We start from the raw sequence: 20,700 nt of genomic DNA, 5'->3' as shown, positions 1-20,700 counted from the left end.
CTGCATTTCACACCAGGGAGACGATCTGCCCAGGGCTCTGGGTATCCAGTCTTCCTCCCACTTACTTCTAGCCCTTAGAGAGGTCCCTCAGCTTCACCATCTGAGACAGCGGGCACTCAGAGTGAGTGTGTCATGCCATCAGAACCGCTGGCTCTGTCTCTACCTGTGAGGTTAGATGGCAGGCCCCAACGGGCTCAGAAATCTCAGAGCCCTTGCTAGCCTGAAAGTCTCCGGTGTTGTTGGTAAGATTCGTGCATCTTCACATGCCTCTCCCCAGCCACCAGAGGTGTTTCCAGAGTTACCTGTGCCATCCTCCACCAGCAAGGCCTCTGCAACTATGCTGTCCTGATAGTACCGAAAGTCTCGACTGAAGGAGGACAGACTCACGTTTGTGAAGAAGCAACCCGTCTCATCTGTCTGAAAGTACAGAGAGAGGAAACAAGGTCTGAGCAAGGCACTTACGTTAGAAGTTACCCAAATGGCACAGAAACAGCGGTGCAAAATCCCTGCTCTCAGGGAGCTTGCCTTTCGACATAGCAGTCCAGAATGTGGAGCAGGCATGTGACACACGTCCAGTCACAGTTACTAAGAGGCAGCACCAGCAGACCACTGGCCAAGGAGCCAGAACCATGGGGTAACATCACTATTGTTTCAGCTAAAGCCTTCAGCAGCCTTGCCTTACCCCTGGACCTGAGCACAAATGTCTCCGAACACAGCTCAGCTCCTGCTAAGCATCTCACCTGGCTGTTGAATTCCTGGCAGAGGTCAGGTTTCGAAGCACTGGGCAGGAACGGGGCTATCTTCTGACAAAGGCTCACATGAACCATCCCCTGGACACCTTTCCCGTAGGTGTATCTGTTTTGGGGGAGCAGGGAAAAGAAGAGACAGTCACACACAGTGAGAGAACACAGGGCTTGCTTTGCATCGCCCCAGAGACCACTTATTCACGGATATTCACAATATAGCACCAGAGTGGCAGCCACGCCACAGACCCAGGAGCCCTGACCCAGTAAGCAGGGTCAGGCTGGGGCACTGCAGTGATGGGAGATGGAGGGCCCTGTGATATAATTAGTGCCAAACTAATCTATTCTGGGAAATCAGAGTGTTGTAGGTGCTGACTCAGCACAGAGCTCTGCACTTTACATCAGCCTCACCGGCAATAACCCCATGATATGCTGAAGGCACACACCATCTTATGAGCAGAAGCATGGACAATTAAGAAAATGCCTCTCGTTAAGGAAGCACGTTTACATGAGACTGTTAACCCTAGCGCTGTCCTTGGACTGTACCTGGGGAGATTCCTTTTTGCCTCTCTCTAGTTTCCTCTAGAGCATAACCTGGAAAAGCTTCCTTTCATTTCCCATGAGTTTGTTCTGCAGGGAGATGAACACCAAACATCTGCCATGTTCTGCCCCACAAATGGCTGCTTGTCAAGGGATAGGTTGTTCCCCCAGGTTTTGCGTGTAGAGACTTGTGGAGTGTTTTTAGAAAAAGGGCATTAGAGTACCAGAAGAATAGCTATAGGATTTTTTTCTGTTGCATCAGGGTGCAAACAACTGCCATGGAAGATTCTGGCCTCCTGTAACTGAAGGGTAAATAAATTTCCCTGGAGCTCCTCATGATTACCTAGCCACCTTGTGCTCATCAGGCTAGAAGTTAACACAGGGCCATGACTCCAAGCAAAATCCTCACCTGCCACATACCCGGAGCAGGAAGGCTTTATCTAGCACATAAATCTGATTTGGCACCTCAAAGATCACTTCAAATTTTGGCAGCACTGGAAGGAAAAAACAGACAACTGTAGGAAACACTGGCCGGGGACAGCCTTTCCAGAGAATCAACATGAAGAGAGACTATGGTGGAATAAGTGCCAGGAAACGGAGAAGGAAGGTGGTGAGAAGGGGAAAGGGAAGATTTCCATTGTTGCTTTAACAGATTTGTGTGTAGTCCCTGGTTGATTGCTCCTTCCCATACTAAAACCCAAACGCGTCCACGTCCCTGCACTTCTGACAGCTATTTGCACTGAGAGAAGACTAGACGCCCAACACAGTTAATTAGGGGATGAAAGAGAAGTAGGATGGCACTGGACTTCATGCTCTCTGGAAAAGCCCATCCTAAATGACCTTTTTTTGTCTGATGCAGAGACCTGCAGGAATCAGGTCTCGGTGTCAAAGGTCTGGAGCTATGCACAACATCCCTCCCACACACCGACCCAAGGTCCCAAAGCGGTCTCTCTCCTGAGCCTCAGCTCAGATCCTTTTCCGTGACAGATGCTATTACTTTCCCACGGATCCCAGGATGGTTATCATGGAAAAAACACCCAGCTTCCTGGATCAAGAGTGCAAGGTCCTCTCTGCAACTCAGACATATCCCCCACATGCTCATACCATACTCCTCAACGGAGAAGCTGCCGTACGCTTTTGCATTGGTTACATTGATGACGTATGTCCCCAGCAGAGGCTCATCACTTAGCTGGAAAGACAGATCTGCAATGCCGTCTTGGGGGACCACATTCAGCCACTGCTCTATCTGGTTGTTCTTAGGGTCCTACACCCACAAGAGAGGAGAAACAGTTGTTCCAGCATCAAACTGATCCACGCCCCATAGAAATCGAGCTTCAGGATTTCAGTGCTGCAGACTACCAGGTTCTACAGCTAAGGAATGAGGTTTGGTATAGGCTAATTAAGAAATTTTGAAGACAATATAATGCTGAGATTCTGCTCCCAGCATCTGAATCTCCTTCTATCCTTCTCTAAATTCTGATCTCAAGCAAAGATCCTTCACAGTTCTAACCATTTTTGTAAAGGTCTAAGTTGATCTGTCTATACTCCTGCAAGTCTAGAACAACTCAGTTTTCTACTGAAGTAACTGGGAGCATAACCTCAAGTGCATAAAACAGAAGCCATAGGGAGTATGTTAGTTTAAGAAATCTTGAAGTTCTACCATTCCACTCACAGGTCTGTAAATTCTACCAGGAAATGAATATGAATAACCCAGTGAAATGGCTGCCATCAACATTACTGTAACACTACATTTCAGCATCACTCACCTGAAGAAACAGGGAAATCTGGAGAGGAAAAAAAAGCAAAAACATTAGAAGACAGAAACGCATACCAGCAACACACACAAGGTACTTCCGATGCAGAGCCTTCTCTGAAGGATGCACAACTAGTGACTTGGAAATTTAGAGCACTGACAACAATATAAAGCAAAACAAACATCACCAAAAAGGAGAACTACCAGGTGGGTCCATTAAAGTAAGGTCTGGAGAAAGGGAAAGGAAAAGCCAGTCTGGAGGTCACACAGCACTTGCTAATGACTCTGTGGCAGAGCCCTCCATCAGGAAAACTCACTAGCCAAACAGACCTAGCTCTGGCTCAGCTGTAGTCTTAGGGGGGTTACAGAGGTATAGGATCACATAGTTTGGAAGGAACCTCTGCAGGTCATCTAGTCCAACACCCTGCTGAAGCATGTCTTCTTAGAGCAGATTGCTCATAGCCTTCTCCAGCTGAGTTTTAAATATCTCCGAGGATTAAAATGCCTTCTCTGGGTACGTTTCAGTATCTGATCATCGTTGCAATGAAAAAGTTTTTCCTAATGTCTAATCAGCATTTTCCACGTTCCAACTTGTAGGAGCCAGATTAAGAGCACTCCTCCCCACCACACCCCCAGGAGAACCTGACTTGCAAACGACTCACTCCCCATACGACACCATCACATCAGGAATCAGTATATCCCATGCTTGTGCTCACACGACCATTTTACCAAGACAAGCAAGAGACATGTACACCTCTGCCATCCTCCTGAGTTACCAGCTTCTACTTGAGTTACTATTCTTCTCTGGACACTCACCAAGCCTGGCCCAGGGACAAACGTGGAAAAATTGGAGCTTTGGCAGATGAGCAGGGTAGAAAGGAAGTAGGATCCATGCATGGAACAAGGCAGCCTTTTCTACAGCCCCCAGGGATGGCTTACCGAATCGTTGAGTGCTATGAATTCCTCATCCAGAGTCACGATGCGAAATTTCACTGAAGGCAAGAAATCAGGGAATATTTTTATCCGATCTCAGTCCCTCCCTACAGACCCCTGCTCTTTCTGTTTCCCCAGCTGCTATCTCCATTTTATACACATTTGTGGTAACAACTGACACAGACATTCTCACGTGTAAGATACCACGGACAATGGCCTACTGCCTCCTGCAACTTCACACTCACCACAACCTGGACATTACAGCCACTGAAAACATCACATCAACAAGAGACGTTGTCTCAAAGCCTTCTGCTAGGGCTGGCCATGAATTTCAGGCAATTGCAGGCTTTCCATATGGTGTTACCAACAGAAAGCCTAGGGCCCACAGTTGCTCCCGTTTGCAGTTCTCACCCGTCTGCCCTGGTTGATAGATGGGCTTGTCTGTCTGGATGAAGGTGCCACTGCTGGCCTGGCGGATCAGGACCTTTTTCTTCTCCTCTGTACTGACCCCTTTGCCTGTGATGATCAGTTTGACAGTGGCAATCTCCTCTGTGCCATTAGCCGGAGGTGCAACCTATACAGACAGAGAGAGGAGAGCACGCAGCCCCTAGGTAATCTTCTGGGGACCCTGAGCAGGAATTGAGAGTAAAGTGGAAGAACCAACCAGTTCCCCTCCACCTGCCCCAGGACATCCCCTCCAATATCTGGATCCAGATCCCATCCAGATCTCACTCAGTCCCACATGACAGTGGGAGACCCTGCATGTCACGGAATTTGGCCTTTTTCCCACTGGTTAAGGAATTTTTGCCTCTGGTGACAAGCAGGTGCCTGACACCTGAGTGTTCAGACTTGGTCAGGAAGATGGGCAGATGCCAGAAAGGCAGGATATGGTAGCAGAGAATCAAAGGAAAGACTGACCTGTAACACAGCCTCAAATGCTAGACCTTCAGAACTACCCAGCATGTACAAGTAAGAAATCCAGATTAGAAAAGACAACCAGAGGGTCTTCCTGACTCCAGCAGCCAAAGACCCCAGCAGCCTCAGCACAGAATATACAGGGATACTGTTTAGGCATGTCTGCCTTATCCTTGATCTAAATTCTCACCAACAACTAATCAATTCTAAGATGCTACTAACAAGCACATCCATTTCCATTGAACTGCTCTTCAATAGCTCCTAAGAGCTGAGTTGCTGCCTGATTTCAGGTCCTACAGAAACTACAGCATGTCATACAAATGACCATCTCCCCAGGCTTTAGCTGTGGAGCTGCACAAGTCCTTCAGAGAAGAGCTAAAGCTGCTTCATCTGGTCTGGGATGGAAGAGAAGGAACCAGGTGGGGGAGTTCTTATGTATCCAGAAGTGCAGTAGATTTTAACAAATGTAAGTTCAATTTAGAAATTAGATTCAGAAGGGGAATTCAGTGTGGACCAACAGATACTGTGCTGGGCTACACATCCCTAGGCACAACCCCCTTCACCTCCTAGCAGGCTCACTCCAAGGCAAAGCAGACCCTGTGCACGTAATCCCTGCTTAGGGAGTAACGCAAGGGATTTACAGTTCCTGAAGCGAAAATCAGTGATGGCATTTGCTTAGGGTGGCTCACCCAGAACTTAGTGCACATGAAAGTCTTCTCCTTCTGGATGGTTTCTTGCACTAAGAGATCACGCCCTGCAGCACGCTCCAGGACCAGATTCACTTGAAGCTTTGCTTCATAACAGGTGATATGGAGGCAGGCAACTTGGGTGGATGGGTAGCGGAGATCGGCAGGTATGACCACCAGGTAATGTCTGGGGCAGGGGAAAGAAGACAGAGCTGGCATCAGGCTGAAGGCTCAGAAATGCAAAAGAGCTTCCTTGCAGCAGCCCACTACTGCAGAATTCCTCAGCAATATGCTACGGCTGTAGTCAATGTTCAAAAGCAACAGTGAAACCAGAAGAGTGATTGCTTCACTGATAACTTGACAAATAGCTTCTGCTTGAGTAGCTTAAGTACAGCCCTAAAATCTTTTTCAAACTCCTTACACCAGTCATCTCCTGAACTCCCCAAAACCATCCCTTGCAGTCTTCAGAAGTGGCCTCATAACTTTGCAGTCTAGACACCAGTGATTTGATCTGGCATGGCAACTGGAGAAGCAAACATCCCTGGGCCTAAGGTCTCTTGGAAACCCCCCCAAAAAGGTGGCTTGTATTTTAACTCACAAAAGTCAGTCTAATGCATGGGAGGCAAGGTAAACGACTCAGCTACCCTTTGGAGTGATCTGATAGAGCAGGAAACAGGAGAGCTGACGGCATGGAATGTGGACCATCTACCTAGATCGATGCATTCATGAAAGAGACTGAAACAGAAGTTCAGCATCACTCACAGTTGGTGAGAAGCAGCTGCAATGTGGAACAGAAGGCTCAGGAGGACAGCTATCCTCATCGTGGGGTCTCTTGCTGCCCAGTCTCCAATGTCCGTCTTCGTCCGAAATCACTGAGCCTGTTTTTAGGGGGCAATTTCTTTCTAGCGCAGCCTAAATGAAGTGGTGGGATGAAGGGAGGAGCCAGCCTCTCCCCACCTCTTCCTCTCTCCTGACATTATACTCAGGCAGCAGTAGCGATGGGGGTACCGTGCCAAGTACCCCCTAGCCAATAGCAGCTGCGCTGGCTGCCGTCCACCAGTTCAGAACATCCCCTCCTCCAAGGCTGCCATGGAGACATCTGACCAAATGGTCTTTTCATGGAAGAAAAAAAAAAAAAAAGGAAAAAGAAAAAAAAAAACAACCAGAGAGAACTTTGCTGACCAGTGACCCAGGCCAGGTCCTGATCACTTGTCACTCGTGTCCCTTTGTTTCAGCTGGAGATGGATTGCTGCTGCCCAGCCAGCAGCAGGAGCTCACCCCAGCACGCAGCAGGCAGTGCTGTCACTCAGGATTGAAGCTCAATAGCTCTGCATCAGATTATGTGGATGTGGAGCTCCTTAGGCCATTTGGCTTGAGAATGGGAGCAAATCCTTGCATGTGCACAGGGAAGCACTGCAGAAACACTACCACCAGCCAGCAACCAGTAATGAGCTAATGACTTTGCCTTTTCCTTCCCTGCATATAATGAGGGAAATGGAAATATATACTGGCCATCAGAAGTCTCCAACAGCTCCCAGAAACACCCTTTTTCAAGGAGGGGGCCTCAGGAACTGGTGCCTGTTCCGCATTGCTCATGTCTGGGCCTGAAAGGTCTAGGATACAGGGATACAGCCTTTTGGTTCTGTTTTAGAACCTGAGGGTCAGGTTAAAACCCACAAATTAAACATACGGGACATTTTCTAGCACTGATGACAACCTGTACAGAAGGGCAGACAATCGTGCCGTTTAACCAGCCTGGCCTCTGGAAGAGCACAGGCACCAAGTAAACTGCTTGTTGTGAGCAGTACACAGCTTGCATTAACTCACAAACTACATCCAAGACTTGGGTGAGACAGCGTTAGTTAGCCGAGGCTGAAATGTGCCAGGGACTGTCCTTCTAATATAGACAGCTACGGTTCTGTGCCTGGAAATATTTCCCAGTGCTCTTTAGTAGCGCTGATGCAGCCTAAGCCTTCCACATCTGGGTCCCAACAGAGTGTCACTCAAGCAGGCAGTTGGGATCTCTCTGTCTGGCAAAACCAGGTTCCAGGATCCCTAGAAATTTCCAGCTAACTTGGGATCCCTGTTCCCAACGCTCTATACTCTTCTTCCAGCTGAAGCTGGGAAGACTGATCTCCGTTCTACCTCTATCACTGGGCCACTCTAGAACAAGCATGCATCGTGCTGGCTATACATTATGCACAGGAGCTGTTAGTGTTCGCGCTGCCTTTGTCTCAAGTGAACATTTCACTGCTCAACTGATCGAGATAACTGGCCAAAGGCCAAATATCCCAACTGATTTCAGAAATCAGCTTTGAGTTGGTCTAAATCAGTGCTAGGCTCCTAGGTAAGGAAGACTGGACACTTTTTATTTTGATGGACACATTCTCCCCATTCTTGTCTCTTTGTGAAGGAAGGTCATGTTACTGAGAATGGCAGGTGAACTTAGAAATTTTTGTCTAAAACCTGAGATTTTCCTACAGAAAGCACCAGCCAGATCTGTCATAAATCAATAAACTATAGCCAGAGAGGTCCAGCTGCTGGCAGACTTCTGACAGGAGCTGCACCCACCGGGGCCAGCACTGGGGGATCTCTCTGACCCTGTCCCACCGTGCTCCTCCTACCGTGTTTGCCCAGGTGCGTTCTCTATTCCTCGCTTGGCTTCAGCAAACCTGGCTCTTAGTCACAGGAACATACATTTGAAGGATCTGCATTGAAGGCAGTGACTGACAGCTCCACAGACCTGAACAAAGTCTCTGAAGTAGAGAAAGCACAGCAAGGCTGTGTGTAGTTTCTAATCCTGCAGTTTCTTTCTCTAAAAAGGACTCAGAGAAGGCCTTTGTGATAGAAGTGCTGAGCCAAGGGACGCATGGGGAGTAAGGGATCTACCCCCCCTGAAAACCCACTGTTCAGCTGGAGCAAAGGACACAGTACATACTGACAAAGCAAAACCATATAGATATGTGTTCTTCATAGATAACTTGAATCAAAAATGAAAAGGAAGAAGAGGAGACTTAGTAGAGGTCACACCTATGGTCATGGAAGATGTCTTCCATGGTTCAGAATGAGGTCCAGGAACAATGGCACCTTGGAAATTGCTCCAATATTTTAGTACCTTTGAAGAAAACAAAAAGGCAATAGTATCAATGTTCTGTATGAGTACTGGGGAGGCACTGATGTCTGCAGAGCACTTTGACAGGAGACTGTGCAGAGAAGAGGAAATAATCAGTTTTTTTAAAGAGTCACATCTGTTAGAGAGCCTATAGTGCAGAATAATCCATTCTTCATTCTCCTCTAGACACTCATCACCAGCTTCGTACAGGCCTAGGGCCTCCTGCATTGTTTCCTTTCCAATCACAAACTTCATGCTCTTAATCATTGACATTTCCAGCTTGTCTGTTACACACACATACACACACTCTATGACTACTGTGCAGCCTCTTCAAAGACAATGAGATTTGATAACCTTGTAGTGAAGTATACTTTTGTATTAAGAATATTTCACAGTCCATGCAGTGTTCACAAAAATCTGTGAGGCCATAATGTTTCTGCAACCTGATCAGCATCCATAATGTAATGGAATCCCTGGAAAGAATCTCTCTGTAAAAACCTCTCCGTAATGCCAAGGTAGACTGCTGCACCTGCTTTCTGCTGCCTTGACAGCAGAATTTGTCCACTCCACTAAAGCCAAGCAAGGAATCGAGAACACACCTGGACAAACACAGCAGAAGGAGCAGGAACTGACTGGGTCAGAAAGCTTGAAGGCAACACAGTGTAAATTGTTCTATGCCTCTCTCAATGCTTGGCTCCTACACTGACATCATTCAAAGAACTGCAAATCTTCTGAAATTTTTGCCTAGAAATCTAGCACAAGACTTTAGATTGTAGGCTTTAAAATTGTTAATTGGAATTGAGCTTTGGAGAATTACAGAACTATATCTAAGGAAATTTGGAAACCTTCCCAAGAAGGCTCTCAAACCATGGGAGAGCCATGGATCTCTCTCCAAGGAAGAGGTATGAACCCTGAAACCTGCAGCTTTCCATACTTTTCACAAAAGGGCACAAATAACTAGTGCAGCTTATTTCTAGCTAACACTCCAAAAATCCACACAACCCATTGAAAGACCCTATTGTCTTCCGAATCTTTGTGGCCCAATACCAAAGCTCTGGTTCTTGCATCATGTCTCCTACTCACCCCACTGAACTAAGAAAGTCTCACCAGCACTCCAGGCATAGTGACTTCTCTGAATCACAACATGCTGACTTGCAAATTCAAATCTAGCCATCAAGCAGATAAGCACTCACGGAAGTTGAAAACTGTTTACAAGTTGCTAAACTGGCTCAAACAAAACCACAAAGACTTCCGGATCTGAATGCTGTGGCTTAGGAATCATCTCCAGTGTTAACAAAGAATCAAAACCCAAACCAGAACCTACGGGTAAAGTTTGGTGTCCTAGATAAAGCAGGTTCTACAAGAATAATTGTGGTGAAGCTTCAACTACATATAATATATTTGTGGACCCATTTGTCAGGTGTTACATGAGATTCTTAATTTTGGCAGAGCCACTTACTTTCTCAATTAAGTGGCAACTTTGATTACACCCAAGGAGCTCCTCCTTGGTGGAAGGACCAAACAAAACTCATTTTCTATGGAAATAGTTCCAGTAAACTGACCTGAGACATTGCAGTAGCTTGGAAGAGCTGATCTTTGTGGAATACCTTGAACACTGCCAGACGTGGGCAGGAGGCTACGCTCAAAGTCAGGACGTTTCTTAAAAATCTTGTGACTGTGCCTTTTCCATTTAATGTAGGACTGAGCATACAGAAGGAGATGAACCACGCAGCAAGTGACAGAGACCTGCCCACAGTTACTGAACACAGGCTCCAAAGTTGGAAATTAAAAGGCATGTGGAAAAAGCATCAATGCAAAACAGATATTCAGTGTTAAACACAGTTCACAATGCTGCTCTATCTGCACCAGCTATTTTGATGACACACACATACACACACCTGCCAGGTACACAGGTGTGCCATCTTTCTGGAGGCTGCATGAAGAAAGGGACAGGGAAGATTTCTTCCTCTTGAGGGAAGCTATCAGAGATTATTCCTCTTCCTCTGGCAATCTCATCAGTCCCTTCTCTTGCTTCCATCCCTTTCCTCTGCTGCCTTCTTTGGGTAGCCTTCCTTTGCTGAGCTGTAAAGGACAGGACACAGTAAGCAGTTGGCCAGTTCACAGATGAGCAGAGCCATAGTCCCCGGGCACTTGGAGCGAAAGGACCTGCCACACAGGGTAGTTCCCTTCCTGGACACCAGCGTGCTCAGTCAAGGGGATAGTCTCTATTTAAAAAAGCTCCTTCCTCCTCTCGGAGCTTATTCTTGTCCCACCCTGTAGTTTTGCTGTGATTCTATCTCCTCATTTTACTGCACATAGAGAAGGTGAAAATATTTGCTCCCTACAGCAGAGACACCAGCTATTGCATCCAGCACCCAGACCCAAGCAGAGTTTCCTTCAAACTCTACATGGTTTGAAGGAAGCTGTGGCAGCTATCAAGGGGCCTACCTGCTAAATACCAAGAAGACTTAAAAGACACTAAAGGTAGTTAGTTAAAATTTCTGTCTCTGTACCCACTCTGAGGACGTTACACCACACAGTGTTATGGGGCTGAGCTAGGTGGAATACTCACCTAGCTGTTTAAATAGCTGTGGGGCACATTATAGCAATTAAGCATATTTGTATTCTATAGGAAGCAATGAGATGATTTACACTGTACCATACACTGTTCTGGCTACAGGTGCAGAAAGCTGGGCAACGTCTGGATCTCATGCTGTGGTTCCACCAGTCAGGAATCCAGAGGGTAACACATCAGTACTGCGGCTGAGCAGGGGATCTCCCGGTTCTTGTGTTTGCAGGCACTCTGGCCAGCAGCTGCTTGGACCCTATTGGTTCCAGACCACTTCTCCTTCTAGAAGAGCCACAAGGAGGGAGAGATAACAAAGTCCTAAAGAGTTCATCATCAGCCTTATGCTGAGTTTGTCCTTGCTGTGAAGCCGTGGCTCAGAGTTCCCATCCACAGCACAGGTGTGCCAGGGGAGGTTTAGATCGGATATTAGGAAAAATTTCTTCACTGAAAGGGTTGTCAAGTGCTGGAGCAGGCTGCCCAGGAATGTGGTTGAGTCACCATCCCTGGAGGTATTTAAAAGACATGTAGATGTGGTGCTTAGGGACACGGGTTAGTGGGGGACTTGGCAGTGTTAGGTTAACGGTTGGACTTGATGATTTTAAGGGTCTTTTCCAATCTAAATGATTCTCTGATTCTACAGGTCTTTCTTCTAAAGGGTTCCTGAACTTGCTTCTAAGGAGAAGCAAATACAGTCGCTTCTCATACCCTGCCTGTCACATGGAACAGCAGGATTAGGGCGTTCAGAGAAATACTCATCAAGAGGTATCCCACATCACTATTTATTATTCCCTCTCTTAGTATGTAAACATAAGCAAACAAAGCCCCCTTACCAAAATTTACACCTGCCATGAAGAGAGACTAGTGAGCAAGGGCGGGTCTCCTGGCTGCACATCCGTGGCCGTGGGGAAGAGCTGCCCCACGTTCGCGCAGCAGCCGCTGCCCAGCTGCTTCCCAGCCACCCGCTTCACGGCCACGGGGATGATCTTGTCACCTGTGAGGATGTACTGCCTGCCTCTCAGGTGGCATTGGTCACAGAGACTGTTGGCCGAGGAGAGAGAGTCTGAGGCAGGAGAACAGGCTACCAACAGTTGGGTCTATGTAAGTAGTGACAGAAAGTTTAGGAGGACTTGGTTCTTTAGCGTACCAAGGAGAGAAGGGCATTTGTTTACCAGAAGTTGCCTTTCACATGACCCTCTCAAAATCCAGTGGAGGATCCATTGCTATGTTTGAACAGAAGCTCCCTCTGATAGCCTGGGTGGGAGAGAAATAAGAGTGAAAATTTTTCCAGAAGCAACAACTACTTTCCCTCTGCCATAACCATATTGTACTTCTGAAAAAGGAACCACCTGATAATGGAACAAGGTCACTCAGTACTGGGGGTAAAGAAATGGTGTAACAGATCTGATGAACCTGTCTGCAGGAATCCCACAGCTTTAATCTTTAGCTCTTCTGTCAGCTGTCCTGTCTTCTCCAGGTACTGCAGAACACAGATGATGGGGGCAAACACCACCATGTTCTGCACCCCACGGCTGACGGGCATCTCTCCGGGATGCAGAACCAGGCAGTGCAGGTTCTCCAATGATGTCACCTGGGCATCAAAGACAAAGGACAAGGCAAGGGCAAAACTCTGATATTCAGGCAAATGGGGTTTGCTTCCTTAACGTCACTACTTGCCTGTATCTCTGCCTGCTTTCCACCAGAAATCGTCTCAACATTTGTCCAACCACATAAGTTACACCATTTACCCCCTTCTCCAAGCCTCCACTCGGCTTCACCAATTTTCGTGCATGTCATTTTTTTCTCATACATGCAAAATGCAGCCAGGTCAGCAACATCTTGGTTTAGTGACTCAAAAGAATCGGTGTAGGAGCAAATTATTGTTCAGTCCAGTCTTCAGCAAATAATTTCTACTTGTTTGATTTCCAGATATGGATTTTTGTCAAAAATGTCACTTTTTACTCAAAACAAAATGTATTGTCTCCATCTTGAGCACTTTCAAGTGAAGCCACACAGTTTAAAAGGAGGACTATGCTGGATATCTCTCATAAAAACAACTGAAATAATGGGCAGGTCACTATCTTCAACTAAGTGTTCGTTTAACCCTGACTTGCAAATTTTTCCAGATTGACCAAAGCTACTTGTTCAGAAAGTAAATAAAAATCATTTTTCAAATAATAAACACATAAAAAAGACACAATACACACATACACGTTACTAGCAAGTTTATACAAATTATGTTCCCATTATGGGAAGACAACTCTTCCTCACGTACTAAGGGTTTTCCAGCACCAGCACCTGCTCACAGTAGATTTTCACTCCCCAGGCTCAAAATCCAGTCATGCCCGAGGCCCTCCCTGCCTCTTCAGCTCACACTCACCTTCTGGGAAGATGGGTAAGTGACTTCTCTCATACGGCTGGCTTACAGCTCGTGGAAAGCACATAGTGAAACACACTAAGGGCAGTATAGCAACGAAAACTGTTCACATCTGCAAGCCTTTGGGACTTTGCTTGAACAAAGACTTTATATCACAGATTCGGGGCCAGCATTCCTCCTCCACCCACTCTAGAGGAACCAGAGGGAGTCTTGCATCAGGAATGTCTTGGTACCTCCGTATTGCTGTCCCCTAATGGTGGCCAGTGTATTGTGTCTTTCTCTCATGCAGCCACACACCACAAATGGGCTCGGCCTCATTACAGAAACCCTCGGGAAAAAGAGGGATGAACTATGCAGAGTTCAGAGGACTGATGACTCCTGTGGAGGACAAGCTGGTAGTTTAAGGACAATGCATGTTGGTGCTCTGAAGCGATCTTTGTATTTTCCCTGCATACACAGAGCTTGACATCATTACCCAATACATAAAAACAGAGTTAAAGGCTTGCCACGTTCTGGAATACTTAGTTACTGACATAGAGTGCCAAACCCCAGGACTCCCACAGGATTAGAGAGACCAATCCTCTAACCAGCATGGCAGAAGCAAACTGGACAAGACAGGCTCCTGGCCTCGGTCAAAGAGCAAAGCAGAATCCTGGATTAGCTTGAGCCATGGCTTGAATAGCACAGTAACTCCCAGACGACTTTCTCGTATCTGTCTCCTCTGCTTTCTCCCCCAGGTTGATGACTGTAACATCCCAGTAAAAAGCCTTGGTCTCCTCAGCACACGGGCAGGCAGTGCGGTCACAGCTCATGCATGACTCCAACTGGTACTCCTTGGTCTTGGCCAGCGTAAGCTGGATCTGTCCCAGATACCTAGGAAGGCAGAGTTAGCAGCCACTGACAAAAGAAGTGGAGGCTTAACAGCAGACATCACTACAGGACAAGGGAGAAAGTGGGAGGCACTTCTTTAACAGGGAATTTAGCAGATGCTGGAACAGCAGCTGTACATCCCATTCAGACCTGTTATGGATCTAAGCAGTGTCTTGATACATGGAAAGGGATGTAAAGCTTGTGCTGGCTGTTCTGGACTTTTTTCCCAGCCTATGGAAAACAGGCAGGGCTAAAGTATCATTGGATACCTTTTTTTAAACCAGTTCCAAATTTACCATGTGTCTGCAGAGTGATTTGTAAAAAGAAAGAGGAAAACCTGAGCTGACTATGAGAGACCTTACCCAAATGCACTTTTTCAAGCAGTTGAACATAGTAGCTTTCAGCATAAATGACTCTCCCCGAGTCATGGAATATGGTAAGGCCAGACCTGCAAAGGAAGGTTTGAAGGCCATCAGTCCTGCTGTGGGAGAGATCCAAAAGCCGTCACTGCCCAAGACACAAAACATGTTGGCTTTCCATTCTATTACGGTATTAGGTATGGTGAATTGAACTTCCTTCTCTCCTGAGGCGCTGAAAAGAAACCAGATCCCAGGATAAAGGAAAGAGGATGCCCATTAAAAAAAAAAAAATTAAAAAAAAATCTCTGAAGATAAATGCTAATACTAAGATTACCTGTAGCACTTCCATCTGTGCTTTTTCAAGCTTTGCAATGCTGAAGAGAAAACAGACCAGCTACACCACCCTCTAAGAAACTGAGGCATAGGAAGGGAAGGGACTTGCTCAGGGATGCACAGTGACTCAGAACTGGGTCCAAGGACACATGCCCAGTGCTCAAGGCCAAGCAGACATTTCCTCCAGAAATATTAACCTTTCACAGCCAGGGGTGCTGGGTCCAAAGAAGCAGCTGCCCAAACCACACCTAACAATTTTAAGCTGGACTCAGCCAGTGGGGAACAGGTCCCAGATCCAGGTCTTAAGGGGAAAACTGACGGGTGTGTGACTCGCTTTATTGGTGGATTCTCTGGGCAGAAGGAAAGCCATGGGTACTCTTGGAAATGAACACAAGGAATATCCAGAGACAGGATTCACAAAGGCAGCTCAGCACTTAGAACAAATGCACAGAGCTGGAAAGAAGAGGGCATGGCAGACCAGCCCTTTTGTCAGAGGTAGACATTAGGTAGACTGCAGCTCTGAAGACAGTGGAAACAGACTTTATAGATAGGAACAGCCATTCCTCCCAAAGAAAATAAGAAGCTCCTCATGATTAAATACATAGTCCACTGGCTTCTTTATCTTGCCATCTGGCAGAATTTTCAGTCCCATGTTCTCCTTCCATTAGAGATTTAAAAACCAAATCAAATAAAACATTAGAAAAGGAATTCTACGCTTCCTTACAATCTCTCCTTGTAGACTTCATAGGAACAACCTCCATTTTGGGAGGAAAACATAGAATTCACCTATATAAGCACACAAAAAGGCGAAGAAAACTGAACAAAAGGCTAACACTGCAGACAAAACATGATGGATTGCTATCCAACCATCACCCCACAGATATCTCTCTCCATTCTTAACCTTTTTAAATATCAGCAACCCACCATGTACTGCAACCCTCCAAAATCCAAACAGGTCATCCTTTAATCAAGATCATCCATTTTTAAAAGGTAGAATTTTAGTGTCATCTAATCACAGTTCAGCAGACTGATTGAAGCTTTCAAAGTCTGTGGAAAGCTAGAGTGTTCGCACCTTTTCCCCGAAAACAATTTTTTAGACTATTAAATAAAGGGAGACCAGATTTTGTTATCTCCCACTGAAGAGCAGTGTGCTGTTCAAGATCAGCAGTGATCTGTGCTGTACAGTGGCTACACGGCCAGCCAGTCAGTAAGATGGGTACTGGTTAGTCAGAGAGCAAACAAATAGTTCCCGTCCAGCCAGAACATGCGTTGTGTCTTGCCCTAGCCACAAGTGCAGAAACATAGGAAAATGGGGTTATAAGGGTTAAGAAGCTGGGAATACATAAATAGTGAAGGTTACAATGAAGAAGAAAGGTGTAGACAAATAGGATACAAATCCCTAAGAAGTCAAGCTTTCTTAAATTATGCTGTTTAGTTAACAGCTTGGCTTAAAAATAAGCCTTTCTAAAAGTCAGTTTAAAGTCATAACAGACCTGTGCTGAGTTCTGAATATCTTTTTAGAACACAGTCAAGTACATAAAGTAAAAAATTAATAAAGCTCTGCAAGTTTCCTACAATGTTTTAAAGGTAGACTACTGAGCAAGTATAAGTCATTAGTGAATGTCCAGAAACAGTTTACAAAGGTGTTCAGCCAGTTTTTGACAAGAGCAGTCTGTTCATGTCTCCACAGAATACTTCCTTTTTTTCTGTTTATTCACCTGGTTCAAAGTAATGACTAGCTTATTCAAACGGAAAGAGCCTTTGGGGACTGCAAAAGCATGGAAATTGCTTTTGCCCTCCATATCTGCAAATAGGAACTAGTTGTGAGGAGCTAAGCTCTATGATTTCTGAAGCACTGAGGAACACAGTGACCAGAAAAAGAAAAAAAAAAAATAAAATCAATCGGTTAATTATTTTTTGAGAGATAAATCTTACTTTGTTTAAATTGAATCCTGGTAAATGTCAAAAATGTCAAGACAAGCTTACTCTTCATGAATGCAAAACATCTGAGGCAGCTTTATTTAATGACAAATTTTAAGTGCTGAGGGATTTGTGCATTAATTGAATTCCAGCTTCCATGAAGCTATACTGGAATGAATTGAGAAACAAAACCTGATACTTATCTCGTTATATTCTTGTCATGAAAAACTGGTAAAAGCGAAGACTCTAAAATATTAACCTGGCAGAGTTGATTAAACATGCACAGCCATAGCACACATTTCTGGGTAGCAAAAATAGGTTTAAAAGGCAACATAGACAATATTTGCTCAGTGTAAACTGGTTACCAGCCGAAAAGATGATGAAATAGTTTAAATAAAGGCTTCTTATTTGTTCATTTAAATATGTTTAAGTGAATGGTTTATAGCACTTTAATTTGCATCAGTTGATCTCAGAAACATCGCAGTTCTGACCCCAGCTCTTTTCCCAGCACAGGGACCTGCTGTCCATTCACCAGCTCAGCTCCTTCTACAACTCAACCCAGATTTTCTGTCTTTCCTCCCTATCCTGCTGCCTCACTGCCTACCACAGCAAACCACTCGGGCTGCCGTTGCAGAGCTCATCCTCTGGCCTCGGGAGCAGCACGCTCTGGTCAGCAGCACCAGGCACAGCACCCAGCCGGATGGGACCTGCCCTCAGCTGGAGGCTCACCGTGGCCCCTGTTGTGAAACCCCAGTGTGACCTCCAGCAGCAGGCTCCAGCAGGGAGAAAGCAGCCTGGGAGCAAACAGGGACAAAAAAAGAAGGCATTGGAAAGAGACACCAGCCAGAAGACAGAGGTAGTGGCCTGGCTGTAGCTCTTGCACTGCTTCAGCAGAGCTCTCTGTGCAACGCAAGCCAGATGATGTCTTTCTCATTCTTTCCTCCTATTTCTGCACCTCTCTTACTCCCCCAGTCTGCTTCAGTGTAAGCCTCACCTGATCACTGCAGTCCAGGGAAAACTGGAATTCTGCTGCCAGCAACATGGCCTCCACCAGGGAACATGGCGTGAGCCACCCAGTGAGGGGCTGGGAGCAGAGGGGGAGGAGAAGGAGAGAGGGATGGAGAAAGAGACCTTCAGACCTAGGAAAAAAGAGGAGGAAGTGAGAGTCTAATCAACCAGATCTAACACTATTCCCTCCTAGAGACAGAGTCCTTCCCCAGCCCACCAAGACATCCCTTCCTCAGTTACCCCCTCTAACTTTGAGGTGTCCCTCCATTCAACAGGGCACAGCCTCCTTTACTTCGGAAGCAACTTGCTGTACTTCCAACATCCTTCTTGAGGTCAATGAGTTCCTGACCATCCACAACCAGCCTGTCATTCCCATCACCTGGAAAAGAAGCACAGCACCTGTTCAGTTGAAAACTTCCCTCTAAAAACCTTCCCCATTCCTTCATACTCTACTAGTGCCAGGAAAGAGACAGTGAGATCAGACAGCAAGAAGTGAAGCAGCAGAGAAAAGCACCTGAGGATATTTAAAAGATCAGTTCAAAGGTCACAGCTAGTTACTATGCCTGGAAGAAAAGGAGAATCAACAGTGGGAAGGGGCGGAGGGATGCTGCGAAACAGGAGAACAGTTGACTATACTTAATCTCTATCTATATGGTTGACTATATCATCTCCAGGGCCGTCTGGGCTAAGCATAGACCACTGAAGCTGCAGTCAAGCCCAGTTTTAGAACCACAGAATTGTTTAGGTTGGAAGGAAAAGACCTTTAAGATCATCAGCAACAGATAAATATCTGGAGCACACAGGTACAAATTGTTTTCATGCTGACACCGTCAGCTTCTTTGAACTAGGAAGAAATGGCTCCTGAGGGGATTAATGCCTAGATGTCCCTTGTTTATTTACATTTTCTTTTCAATTTCTTCCACAGCTTGTGGTATTAACCATTTTCAGAGGCAGCATACTGCCAGTATTACAGACCAGCAAGATCTGAAAAGTCCTACGCTCTGCCTTCAGTTACATAAGTTACTAGCATATCGATACGAAAATTCAGCAGGCTGGGTTATGGGACACATAAAACAAAGGTATCAACAACTTCACAAGTACCCACTACTGGAAGTCTTCAAATAAGCCATTTATTTCTAAACACTGGCAGCCTGAGAAATGCGGTCTGGATTTACCCATAGATATAGCTAGAATCCAACAAGACTAGCTTGCTTTTTCAACTACACAGAGCCAAGTCTTGTGTGATAAAACTTTACCAGTCTGTGGATATGATCTGCAGAAAAAAAGCCTAAGAAGACCATGCACAAGTTCAACAAAGAAAATCTTAAGATGAGCCTGAGAGGAGGCAACTACCCTCAGAACGAGCAATTTGTCTTTCCTGCCCACCTAGAAACTGGGACAAGGCTCCAAACAGGCAGAAACCATCTCCAGTGAGATGAAGGAGACTTTTGAAGTCTAGTTCATTCTCTCATGTACTTGTCCCTTTGTAGGACAAGAGAGAACTCTGGGTGACCCTCCAGGAGATTACTACTTCACAATTCAAAAAAATCCTACTGCCCAGCAGACAGCTTGCCAGCCTGGATAGGTCAGCCACTGCCCACTGCAGACACATGAAGCAGCTCTACTTCATCCTCTAGTTTGGAGTAGGAATAATGGAAAACAAAGGCATCTCACAGTTACTCACCTTCAGCTCCACCAGTGAGTACTAGAAGAAGAAAAAAAAAAAGATTTCTCATTAGCTCCTTGAAACCTTATTTTGTTAATACAGTGGTGGCATAAGGAGTCAGGAACCCTTACTGTAGCAATCAAACCCTCACAGCCATGAGGATTCAGCTCACCATTCACAAAACTCAGAAGGATTAAAACCATCCAGTTAAGGACCATTTCCCCAGCTTTGCTGCCACGGTTGTTTACATTCCATCAGCCTGCAGAAGACGCCAGACATCCACAGCTGGAAGGTCAGCTCAAGCTGCTTGCTTTCATTTGGCTGGCAGGGACTCCACGGATTTTTGTACAGATCTCAAACATTTTCTAGGGACTCACTTGATTTTCTGGAGTGGTTCTCTGGGTCAAAAGAAAGGAGCTGAGCTGGAGTGCAGTAGCGTAAGCTCCGGGGCCGGCAGTCCTCGGACGTCATCCAGCTCCAGGTTAGAACAGGGTCTGGGCTGGGTTATCTCCAGGGGTAGGCCCACAGAAAGGATCGGAGGCTTCACCTGGGTTTGACTATGAATTCCTGCTGCTGCTCAGGAATGCTGGGTTTGTAGTTCCTAAAGAATAAAATGCTCAAGGGCAAGACCAAAAGCAGAGAACTGCACCCCTATGTAAGCCCAATCTAAGCCTCCTGTTTACATTTCCTCATACTATCCTCCCCACATTTTCTCCTTTACCTCGTAATTTCTCTCTCACCTCATCATTCAAAGGGACGAAAATGTCGTTCAGAGTGACAATCTGAGACTGTACTGCAATGGAAAAAAGCAAACGAAATGCTTGTGAGCATAACCTTCAGGCACAGAGTCAGCCCCCTCCACCCGCCCCAGCCCGTACCCCAAATTGGAGGTGTCCCTTCAGGGCATTCCTGCAGGCAT

The 20,700-nt window shown here is 46.0% G+C and overlaps 1 protein-coding gene and 2 long non-coding RNA genes across 3 annotated transcripts in view; all 3 read right to left on the bottom strand.

The window, feature by feature from the left end:
* Nucleotides 1-10,496, bottom strand: part of LOC142042083 (alpha-2-macroglobulin-like protein 1) — a 29,740-nt gene extending 19,244 nt beyond the window's left edge. The window contains exons 1-8 of the mRNA XM_075051587.1: nucleotides 10,245-10,496; nucleotides 4,381-4,543; nucleotides 3,976-4,028; nucleotides 3,050-3,067; nucleotides 2,388-2,547; nucleotides 1,693-1,777; nucleotides 741-855; nucleotides 303-417 (exon numbers count right to left, since the gene is read on the bottom strand). Of these exons, the coding sequence (XP_074907688.1) occupies nucleotides 303-417; nucleotides 741-855; nucleotides 1,693-1,777; nucleotides 2,388-2,547; nucleotides 3,050-3,067; nucleotides 3,976-4,028; nucleotides 4,381-4,543; nucleotides 10,245-10,478 (943 nt within the window). The 5' untranslated portion in view covers nucleotides 10,479-10,496. The remainder of the gene's footprint in view (nucleotides 1-302; nucleotides 418-740; nucleotides 856-1,692; nucleotides 1,778-2,387; nucleotides 2,548-3,049; nucleotides 3,068-3,975; nucleotides 4,029-4,380; nucleotides 4,544-10,244) is intronic.
* Nucleotides 10,497-13,472: 2,976 nt separating this feature from the next.
* Nucleotides 13,473-18,241, bottom strand: LOC142041867 (uncharacterized). Its single transcript, XR_012653575.1, has 3 exons — nucleotides 18,102-18,241; nucleotides 14,858-14,943; nucleotides 13,473-14,498 (listed from the first exon to the last, which is right to left on the bottom strand). It is a non-coding gene; the product is annotated as an uncharacterized LOC142041867 (long non-coding RNA).
* A 190-nt stretch (nucleotides 18,242-18,431) lies between these two features.
* On the bottom strand, nucleotides 18,432-20,371 carry LOC142041834 (uncharacterized). The gene is made up of 3 exons (XR_012653570.1): nucleotides 20,159-20,371; nucleotides 19,800-19,820; nucleotides 18,432-18,494 (listed from the first exon to the last, which is right to left on the bottom strand). It is a non-coding gene; the product is annotated as an uncharacterized LOC142041834 (long non-coding RNA).
* Between the last annotated feature and the right edge of the window lie 329 nt (nucleotides 20,372-20,700).

The sequence above is a fragment of the Buteo buteo genome, chromosome 19, assembly GCF_964188355.1.
Source record: "Buteo buteo chromosome 19, bButBut1.hap1.1, whole genome shotgun sequence".
Classification (NCBI taxonomy): Eukaryota; Metazoa; Chordata; class Aves; order Accipitriformes; family Accipitridae; genus Buteo; species Buteo buteo.
This window is presented reverse-complemented; position numbering and strand designations above follow the sequence as displayed.